The 11907-nt window shown below is 45.4% G+C and overlaps 1 protein-coding gene across 1 annotated transcript in view; it reads left to right on the top strand.

Moving 5' to 3' along the window:
* Positions 1 to 434: 434 nt before the first annotated feature.
* The window catches only part of LOC120026205 (laminin subunit gamma-3-like), a 178275-nt gene continuing 166802 nt past the window's right edge, over positions 435 to 11907 (top strand). Inside the window, exons 1-2 of the mRNA XM_038971028.1 lie at positions 435 to 900; positions 9469 to 9773. Of these exons, the coding sequence (XP_038826956.1) occupies positions 528 to 900; positions 9469 to 9773 (678 nt within the window). The 5' untranslated portion in view covers positions 435 to 527. The remainder of the gene's footprint in view (positions 901 to 9468; positions 9774 to 11907) is intronic.

Raw genomic sequence — 11907 nt, 5'->3', positions numbered from 1 at the left:
ATATTATTCAAATGGTTCATTTCAATGCTACTAGCATAATGTTCTACCACTTGGGTTGTGTTCAGTAGGGGGAAAACGTTTTGAAATGGAGTGAAACAGGGAGGTTGTGCCTAAATTTGTCCAGCACAGATTTATGTTCTCTTGCCATGGTGCACCCTAATGAACATGACCATGGTTTTACTGTGAATCGGCATCATTGCATTGCACTGGGGACAGTAGTACTTGCTATGGCCAGCAGGAGGGGGAGTGTACATGCCCCCACTTCCCTCTCTTTCCTACCCCCTCTGTCTGTCCCTCCCTCCCATGTCTCTCTCCTCCTATCCCTGGTGAGAGGGGTTCACCCAGTAACTTCACTTAGTTCACAGAGGGAGAACATGTTGGAGAAGAAAGGGACAAGGAAAGAGAGAGGGACAGAGAGAAAGAGAGGGAAAAAACAGAGGAAAATAGACTTCTCTGAGACATCTGCGGGATTACTCTAATAGTGTGTTTGGGTGTGTGTGTGAGTCTGTATGTGACTTTTCCTGGACATGGATACCCCACTGACCACCCCACTCCTCCTCACCCTCCTCTGCTCCCTCTCCCTCATTCATGGGGCCATGGACTCCTGCTACGATGACAACGAGGGTGTCCCAAGCCGCTGCATGCCCAAGTTTGAGAACGCAGCCTTCAACCGCACGGTCATGGCCTCTAACGTGTGCGGTTCGCCCCCGGAGGACTACTGCATGCAGACGGGCTCGACGCGGTCCTGCCACCATTGTAGATTGTCGGACCCGGGCCTCAGCCACAACGCCAGCCTGCTGACGGACTTCCACACGGATGATGAACCCACCTGGTGGCAGAGCCAGTCCATGTTCTACGGAGTCCAGCACCCTAACTCTGTAAACCTCACCCTGCACCTCAGTAAGACCAACACTCTCTTTATGTCTCTCTCACCCTGCACATCTGTAAAAAGTACAAAATTGTTCACAATTAGTTGAGTTTGATGAATCCTGGTCCAGGTGTAACTATACAAGCTCACCCTGCATGCACCTGGATAAAACCGATGCTTAAGCTCTCTCTCTCATATGCTCTCATAGGCTCTCATAGGCTTCCATAGGCTTCCATTCGTACCCAGAGGTTGTGTTCATAATAAGTTGTGATAGGTGAATCCTCAAGTGGTTAACAATTCACAGATTTGACTATGAGGAGTTCATTGACAGAAAGAGACTTGACAGTGAGGAGTTAAATTATGTAAAGTGACTGGACTATGAGAAGTTAAATGACAGAAAGAGATTTGACTATGAAGTGCCAATCACCCTGAGAAAAAGCATCTAAAGCAGAACACAACCTCAACATTCTGGACTCCTCCACTAATGACACACACTAGTATTCCTCCGATAATCACTCAAAGCTTCTCTTCAGAAAACACCATCCTGCCCATCGCCCGTCGCCCGTTGCCCCAGACATGGCTTAGTGTCACTGTAACGATAGTCGTCATATTCCTCCTCCTCAGACGAGGAGAGGAGAGAGGGATCAGAAGACCAATGTGCAGCGAGGTATGTAGACATCATGAATTTATTAGACAAGACGAACACTGAACCGAACTATACTTGATAAATACAAAATAACAAACAGACAACGTAGACTGACCTGAACATGCAAACTACATAAAATGAAGAACGCACGAACAGGAAAGAACGAACGAACGAATGAGACGAGACAGTACCGTGTGGTGCAATAAACACAGACACAGCGACAATCACCCACACCCAAACAATGTGAAACCACCTACCTTAATATGGTTCTCAATCAGAGGAGATGAAAACCACCTGCCTCTAATTGAGAACCATATCAGGTCACCCATTTACCAACATAGAAACACATAACATAGAAATGCCCACCCACACTCACGCCCTGACCGACTAACACATACAAAACAACAGAAAACAGGTCAGGAACGTGACAGTCACATTGTTGGAGTAATTGCAAGCATGTAGCCGTGAGGCTCAGGGTCTGTCTGGAAACCTTTCAAAGTGGTCCGGATGCATCCAGTAGAGTAGATCACATTCAATAGAGCACATCTAACTCATATTTAAGGTGTTGGCCTAAACGGAAGGGAGGACAATAGATAATATACTAGTAGAGACAGTGTACCGTCTAGCCATACTTCCCACAGGTGTGATTACAACCTCTGAGGGTTTAGAGCTTGACTTAGTCACCTCATACAAGTACTTGGGAGTATGGCTAGACGGTACACTGTCCTTCTCTCAGCACATATCAAAGCTGCAGGCTAAAATTAAATCTAGACTTGGTTTCATCTATCATAATCACTCCTCTTTCAACCCAGCTGCCAAACTAACTCTGATTCAGATGACCATCCTACCCATGCTAGATTACGGAGACATCATTTATAAATCGGCAGGTAAGGGTGCTCTCGAGCGGCTAGATGTTCTTTACCATTTGGCCACCAGATTTGCCACCAATGCTCCTTATAGGACACATCACTGCACTCTATACTCCTCTGTAAACTGGTCATCTCTGTACACCCGTCGCAAGACCCACTGGTTGATGGTTATTTATAAAACCCTCTTAAGCCTCAGTCCCCCCTATCTGAGATACCTACAGCAGTCCTCATCCTCCACATACAACACCCGTTCTGCCAGTCACATTCTGTTAAAGGTCCCCAAAGCACACACATCCCTAGGTCGCTCGTCTTTTCAGTTCGCTGCAACTAGCGACTGGAACGAGCTGCAGCAAACACTCAAACTGGACAGTTTTATCTCAATCTCTTCATTCAAAGACTCAATCATGGACACTTACTGACAGTTGTGGCTGCTTTGTGTGATGTATTATTGTCTCTAACTTCTTGCCCTTTGTGCTGTTGTCTGTGCCCAATAATGTTTGTACCATGTTTTGTGCTGCTACCATGTTGTTGTCATGTCGTGTTGCTACCATGCTGTGATGTCATGTGTTGCTGCCTTGCTATGTTGTTGTCTTAGGTCTCTCTTTATGTAGTGTTGTGTTGTCTGACCTGTCGTGATGTGTGTTTTGTCCTATATATATATATATATATATCATTTCTTTTTTAAATTCCAGCCCCCGTCCCCGCAGGAGGCCTCTTGCCTTTTGGTAGGCCGTCATTGTAAATAAGAATTTGTTCTTAACTGACTTGCCTAGTTAAATAAAGGTTAAATACATTTTTTTTTAATAAGTATACTACAGTACTACAGTACCTAATCCACTTCCAGGGGGAGCAGAGATGGAGGAAGGAGAAGAAGATAGAAAGATGCCATTTCTACCACTACCACAGTCAGGCTACAGAACAGGCCTTTTAGTACTTATGGTTCAACCATGTGATGACATAATATCAACTAATACCATCCATGACATACAGTACATGACAACCACTGTGGCCACGTAACCTTAGAATTGTTATGATTTCTCAAAGTGACTTAAAGCTGAGATCATCGCTAGGCGAAACAGCGCCACTGGCTACCGCAGACGCATTTCTTATTTGTTTTAAGGAAATCAGCATCCAGGATTGTGGTAAAGAAAATACAGTCATAGTACATACTCAGGCATGGTGTGCAATGATGTCAGAAGGAAGAAAAAACTGTTGGTTGTTTGCAAACGGATGTGACAGTTTCACCACTGTGGAGTCCAGCTCTAAGTCCTGCTAAATAAGTGGGAGTAGGATTTCAAGTAGGATGCCATTAGCACATTATCAATGATGTAGTTAAATATTAATGGGGACAGAGATTATACATCAATCAATCATGTCTGAGTCCATTGTGACTGTAATGGAAGCAAATTACTTTATGACCCTTACCTTTCTCCCTCAAGATCTCTAAGGATACCTCCCAAATGACACCCTATGCCCTTTATAGTGCACTACTTTTAACCAGACCCATAGGTCTCCCGTCAGAAGAAGTGCACCATACCATAGGGTGCCGTTTGGGATGTAGCCCTTCAGTACACCCACTTTATAAAGACTAGCTTTTCCTCCTATTCATCTTGTGTGTGTGACATGTGTGTGCAGTGAGCTCACATACATCAGTCAAACAGGATGGACCCAGCAGAGAGCCCAGTCAGGGAATTCTTTCTTCTGACAACTCTGAGTATAACCTACTTCCTCTCTATTGTAGGTGTAACAAAAATTCCAACCTGAGAAAAAAAAAGGTTTTGCTTCAAAAGAGAGAGAAAACGATGACAGGTCTTTGAAATGTCATAGTGTATGACTGACTGTCTGTGGAATAGAGAAGTGTTTAAATCATAAGGTCTTGGAGCAGGAAACTCGTCTGTCTGTCTGCAGATATTGATTTTTACTAGGAGGAAGGAGGAGAGCAGTGCTCTATGACTTTGTTGGTCATAATCTCTGGTTACTTCTCTCAGACAGAGAGAGAGAGGCTGGGGAATGTCTGGTAATGTGTTATTCTAACACACCAGTCCTTGGTCTAGTAGACCTTAGTCCAGGAAGACCATACTACATTACACTGTATGGTCACATTGTTCAGTCTTTAGCCTCTGGGTACTATGTCTCTTTCTCTTCAGAGTTATTCTGAGAGTAGCCTCCGCCTGGACTGGAGAGAGGTTACTCTTGTTTTTGTAACAACTGAAAGACGTTTTATTCAAGTCAACATCCCCCATCCTGTGTCTCTCACAGAACCAGGGTCTTCTTCCTCCATATTGAATACAACCTGACCGTGTCCCATCTGTGTTCCACTAGGGGGGCCTGCCTGGGCTGCCCTTCTGTCTGTTTTCCTTTGGCTCTCCAAACAAAACAAGACCCCCCCCCGTCTTCGAGGGGGTCGCCGGGACGATAAACACAGAGAAACACACCAGCGGGACACAGAGACACAGTTCAGCCAGGTCCGAAATGTGTCTGTGCAGAGGTAGGGGGGAGATGAAGGAGGAGGAGGAGGAGGGGGAGTAAACAAAACATGATGAGGAAGAAGAAAAAAAGACGAGCGCTGGGAGGTCTGGTGGTATGTAATTGGGGTCAGTTTGTTCCCAAGACACACACACACACACACACAGCTTTTTGTCTGCAGCTGGTTTCCATTGATTGATGCTAAAAGAAAAACATTTCCTGTCTCAGATGTAAGAGAAGGATAAGAGCCTCCCATAGTTGGCACAGTAACACACTCACAGACTGACTCGACACACTCACAGACTGATTCAACACACTCCCAGACTAGCTCAACACACTCACAGACTGACTCGACACACTCAACACACTCACAGACTGACAAAACACACTCACAGACTTATTCAACACACTCACAGACTGACTCAGCACACTCACAGACTGACTCAGCACACTCACAGACTGACTCAGCACACTCACAGACTGGCTCAACACACTCACAGACTGACTCAGCACACTCACAGACTGACTCAGCACACTCACAGACTGACTCAACACACTCACAGACTGACTCAACACACTCAACACACTCACAGACTGAATCAACACACTCACAGACTGAATCAACACACTCACAGACTGATGCAACACGCTCACAGACTGACTCAACACACTCACCACACGCACAGACTGATTCAACACACTCAACACACTCACAAATTGAATCAACACACTCACAGACTGATTCAACACACTCAACACACTCACAGACTGAATCAACACACTCACAGACTGACGCAACACACTCACAGACTGATTCAACACACTCAACACGCTCACAGACTGAATCAACACACTGAGAGACTGTAACTACACACTCACAGACTGGCTCAACACACTCACAGACTGGCTCGAATGACCTTTGCTGAAGGAACAATGCAGTGCAGAGGGAAAACTACTGAACATACACAACAGTCTACATACACAACTGTCTACATACACAACAGTCTACATACACAACTGTCTACATACACAACAGTCTACATACACAACGGTCTACATACACAACAGTCTACATACACAACTGTCTACATACACAACAGTCTACATACACACCAGTCTACATACACAACTGTCTACATACACAACAGTCTACATACAAAACAGTCTACATACACAACTGTCTACATATACAACAGTCTACTTACACAACAGTCTACATACACAACAGTCTACATACACAACAGTCTACTTACACAACAGTCTACATACACAGCAGTCTACTTACACAACAGTCTACATACACAACAGTCTACTTACACAACAGTCTACATACACAACAGTCTACTTACACAACAGTCTACATACACAACAGTCTACTTACACAACAGTCTACATACACAACAGTCTACTTACACAACAGTCTACATACACAACAGTCTACTTACACAACAGTCTACTTACATAACAGTCTACATACACAACAGTCTACATACACAACAGTACATACACAACAGTCTACATACACAACTGTCTACATACACAACAGTCTACATACACAACAGTCTACATACACAACAGTCTACATACACAACTGTCTACATACACAACTGTCTACATACACAACAGTGAACACACGCTTACTACTGTTTACGGATACTGTACCTGGTTACAAGAGACTTTCAATGCTAATAGATAAAGCTAAAATGTTTCTGGGGCAGAATCACACATTGGCCATATACTATACTGTCTGATCATCCGTGACCAAGACCTTACACTTTCTTTTTCAGGCACAGACAGTTCAGCGACGTCATTCCTTTACAGGTAAAGAAAATCTACAAAAAGAGAAAACTCTCCCCAAACTCTCGAACCGAATAGAGAAAATGAGCATCCTGTAAACATCCAGTGTAGCGTAGTAAATATTGAGTCTAGTGTGGTGATGTTGAGTTTAGTCTAGGTCTGGGCCAATCAGGACAGGTCAGAGCCCAGTCAGGGTGGGACACACAGCTGTGTTATGAACAGGTGGCTTGGCTGGAAAGGGGTCAAAGGTCATTCCTAATCAACACAGTCATTATGATTCAGCTCCTCAGCTAAACTGCTTCACTTCTGCTCAGTTTGGAGAGTGAACACAGATTGAACATTGAACACAGAATAATTGTTCTATCATTTGATATTCCATGTTAAACTCTATTGGGATCCATAGATAAATGGATCTATAGGTAAACGGATCCATAGGTAAACGGATCCATAGCTAAATGGATCCGTAGGTAAATGGGTCAACTAGAGATACTGATAGAATTACTTGCAGAAAACACAGACATACTGCATGCACAACATACAGGCCCTTCTACTGACGGATGGACTAAGCGGACTCATCAGAGAAAAACACACCTCTCAATTAGACTGAACATCATCACAGGGGACACAAACACTCCTTTTCTCTTTTGTATCCGTTCCAGCTGGACTAAACTCACCTCGTGCGGAGAGTAAATGAAACTTAAATGATTTGAGTGCTGTGGGAGAGATAATGTTGCTGAGTTGGAAAAACAAGAGAGGATGTCTGGAAAGACAAGAGAGGGTGTCTCGAAACATAAAAAATAGGATGTCTGGAACGATGAGATAATGTGAAGATGTCTGATACCTTGGCAGACAGGAGTAGACAGATGCCATTAGGCTTCATATCAGGGTTGGGGGTATTCTACTTAAAGGGTTCAACTAAGGCCTAAGGGACAAGAGTCCTATATGTAGGGCCCTCTAGATAGTGTAGGGTCTAGGGTCTTGTTGTTGCCTACTAGGTCAACCAAGAGGAAATAAGATTGGCATAATGTTCAGTGGTATAGAAAATGGCTGAACTACACCAAGTCAAGAGGAAGCTAGTGTTCCTAACCAGTGTTTTGGATGCTCTGCTCTGTTTGGATGAGGGTGGTTGATGCTCAACATCAAATCAACTCCAATTCACACACATCCAACATCCAGGTCAATAATCATACACCTTTACAGTTTACTTATCAAGAAAAATGTGGGACGGAAACACGCACTAATTCTCAGCATCTTCTCAGGCTGGAGAGCCCATCAAGCAGCAGAGCAGCCACAAGTGGCCATGCAAGCATGAAGATTGTGCAATATGCAGAAATATAGTGCCTTCATGGTTTAATTGAACCCGGCTTGTGAGACTCCTTTCTCCACTTAGTATGCAGCTCAAACAAAATGACAAAAAATGGCTGCTCACCCCCAGTGACTCAATTAGACTACAACACCAATTACTGCTAGAAGTTTCCAGAGCCTGCCAAATCCCCCTCAGACACCCCCACGAAGGAAATTCAGAGGAAATCTCGTCTTTGCCCGGGATCCACCAGACAGGGGTTGAATTTAGCTTTTCTCAGCTTTGGCTTTTTCCTTTTATAAGGAGTGTTTTAATGAAATAATTTAGTTGAGTTGAGAATCATACAAAATCCCTGAGATAAAAGTGTGAGTCTTCATCCCCCCCTCCCGCCCTCCATCTTTCTCTCTCTCTCTCTATCTCTCTCTCTCTCTCTCTCTCTCTCTCTCTCTCTTTCTCTATTCATGCCCCCCTCTCTCTCTATATATATATGTCTCTATCTGTCTCTCTCTCGCTCGCTATCTCTCTCATACACAAACACACACTCTCTCTCTCCCTCTCTCTCTATCCTTCCTTCTCTCCATCTGTTTATCTATTTATCCCTTTATCTCCTCCTCTCCAGCCTGATAGATGTTTAATAAGGCACTAGAGGTACATCAACAAATCAATGACATCTTTAATTCCGTGGCATGCACAGTCCCCACTTGAAGGCGTCGGATGTTATGATTGTTTGTTTGTTTATTGGTTGGTTGGTTTACCTTTGAGGCCCACTGTGGTGTGCTCAGCATACCCACTAATCAGGGCCCTCGCTGAGGTGTGTGCCTTCTTGCCTGTCTGGAAACCATGCCGCCGTTCAGATGTGAGGTTTTGCTAAATCAGTCCCACAGGAAGCCCATGAATGCTCTGCGATGCTGTCTGGCTGTCTGCTTTCCAAAGGCTTAAGTTGCTTAATGTTATTAGTGTAGCTATCAAAACAGACATGTATCTTTGGCTGACCCATGGTTCATGTCTGGTCTCATACCAGTGCATGTAATGAGAGATTAGAGGAGATTTGTATATTTCTGGGAAATTAAACTGATCCCCCCCATTGTTGTTGTTCATCTCACCAACTGATGAGATGATTCATGCTGTATAGGTTACCCCCTTCGTTCCAACCCTTCTCTCCCATTGTAGCAGTAGACTACTAGGTTACTAGACCACCAGGCCACCAGGCTACCAGGCTACTAGACCACCAGACCAACAGGCTACTAGGCTACTAATACAGTTTTTTTATACAGTTGCACCTTTAATTTTGTCCCTAGTTTAGAGATATACATATATTTATTGTTTTCATCTGAAGGGCGTCACATAGACCTACACAAATTAGTGGTGTCCGACAGAACCCCTTTTTTGAGAATTGGTGTGCAATGCCCAATGTCACGTGAGGATAGCTCACAGGCACATCCCCCCTACATAACGTTACTGTAGACCAATTCCTGCATCCCCTCCACACTGTAGTAGACTGACTCCTGTATCTCCACAGGTAAAGCCTTTGAGATCACCTACGTGCACCTCAAGTTCTACACCAGTCGACCGGAGAGCTTTGCCATCTACAAGCGAACAAGTGAGGATGGACCATGGATGCCCTACCAGTACTACAGCGCCTCCTGTACCAAGACCTATGGGAAGAACGCCAAGGGATACATTCGCCCGGGGGACGATGAGAGGATGGCAGTCTGCACCGACGAGTTCAGTGACATCTCCCCTCTAACCGGGGGCAATGTGGCCTTCTCTACCCTGGAGGGGCGACCCAGCGCATACAACTTTGACCAGAGCGCCGTGCTACAGGTGAGAGAGGGAGGGAGGGAGGGTGGGGTGAGGGTGTGTGCGTGTGCGGATTAGTGAAAATCCACTTCGACTGAGGATGACAGAAATTAGTGTAGGAGGAATATGACCATAATATAGTATTCAATCTGACTCCATAATTTTTGAATGCTATAAGACCATAAATGAATCCGTTGGCTCTAACCACTCGGAATACTAAAAGTTACATGTTCTCAAGATAAGTGTTATGCAGCTATTAAGAAGCGAAGAGACAATGAAACAATGAGTCCCAGAAATAAATGATTGAGTTAATTTTAGCTCAGAGATGCACATTTAGAGGCCAGGTATATACAGTACGCCATGTGTAGTGTGAATAACATTTACCATTAGACCTTACATCAAAGAATAATTCAAGGAATATTGCTCAGAAATATGAGGACTTCAGTACGTATCCAATTAAAAGTTATCAGATGTATTACAGTTATGCAATAAGTGTCACGTGGAACGGAACAGGTGAACCCAAGAGCAGACTCAGGCGAGGAGACTGGGATGAGGTAACCAAGGTATTTATAGAAAAACGGGGGGAAGATTGAGTGCAAGCCAGGGGAAGCTCGGGCGGGTTGCCGGAAACCAGGTACGGAGGCTGAGGCTGGAGCGAGAGGTATTGGGACAGGGTGAGCAGGTCCGGAGGGGATTCCAAGGGAGCATAGAGTGGGGAATCCAGGATAGACTAGCAGTACTTACGAGAAGTCGGACTGGAGACAGGGACCAGAGTCAGAGAGGGCAGAATGAGCAGAGATTACGATCTGGCAGTGTGGAAGTGGCAGGACTGAGTATTTGTAGAGGTCTTGATTATGGAACAGGTTGCAGCTGGTGGGGATCTGCTCTGACTCCAGCACACCTGGCTCCGCTCACACAATCACACACACAGAGAGAGAGAGGGAGAGGGAGAGAGCACTGGGGGAGTGGCGGCAGGTCAAGGAGACACAGGATGAGCACAAGAGAGCGTTGCAGGAGCAGATGTAACACTTTATTCTTCCCAGAGTATAATGTCTGAAAATATGGCAGCACTCCTGACAAGTTTCCTTTAAGTGTCCGTCCCTCCTTCCCAGCTCCCAGACATAACTGCTGCTGCGCACACATAACAAACACACACACTTCAGATGTTGACAGCAACCACCGCAAGTAAGATAAAGCCGGATTCCACACACATGCTCTCTCTCTCTTTCAAGCTTTCTTTTGGTCTCTCCACATATGGACAGCAGTGTTACACCTCCCTTTGCATAAGGGGGCCCAAGGGCTGGTGGACATTGGATCCAGACAGACAGCTTTCCGTCTACAAGCTGCACAGAGACTTCTGTATCAGCAGGACTTGTGCTGGAGAGACACTGCATGGACTGTTCTGAGGAGAGCAGGCAACCTTGGGTACGACAGGTTACTGTTGGATCTGGAGCAGGTTGATATGTCAGCCATTACTCTGTTCTACCACGCTGTGCTTTAGAAGTGGAAAAATCTGTTGACAGAGACGTTTCATGGATAGCATGGATAATGGAGGAGCCACTGTTTCACAACCCAGCTTGCAGGCCAGTCTTGTGAGAGCAGGGTTCACTAAGTTGGGTGATCTGGAAGAAGAGGCAGGGTGGAAATCTGCCTGCGACCGACATGGAGGCTTCCTCCATAAAGTCAACCAGGCTGCTGTAGCAGGTGGTGGAGGGGGTCCATACAGTACTACCAGGCTCGTTCAGAGAGCTGCTGGGGAGTAGGCAGAGACTGACCTACCGCCTTTCACCATTGCTGCCTCTGCAGGGGAACACCAAGACTGTAGCTGGATGCAAAAAGTCCACAGCCAGCAAAAAGGCGTCTCAGAAAGAAGGTGGCTCAGAAAGACCTTCTCAATGGTCTGAGGGCATCGGGGTGGCCGGGGGGTTGGGACCAAGCTTTTCTCTGAGAGGATGTAGGCGATCCCAGTATAAGCCTCCCATAGAGAAGCGTATTGCTGATCTACAGTGGAGGATTATTCACAGGCTAATCGCTACAAACAGATACGTGTCGCTCCTTGATCCATCATTGGGGAGGTGGTGTCTGTTCTGTGGGGAGGAGTTGACAGTGAAGCATCTGTTTTTCTTCATGTTCCAGGCTGGTAGGGTTGTTTTCTGTC

The sequence above is a fragment of the Salvelinus namaycush genome, chromosome 31 (genome assembly GCF_016432855.1).
Source record: "Salvelinus namaycush isolate Seneca chromosome 31, SaNama_1.0, whole genome shotgun sequence".
In the NCBI taxonomy this organism is placed as follows: domain Eukaryota; kingdom Metazoa; phylum Chordata; class Actinopteri; order Salmoniformes; family Salmonidae; genus Salvelinus; species Salvelinus namaycush.
Note: the sequence above shows the minus strand (reverse complement) of the source record. Positions and strands in the feature narration are given on the sequence as shown.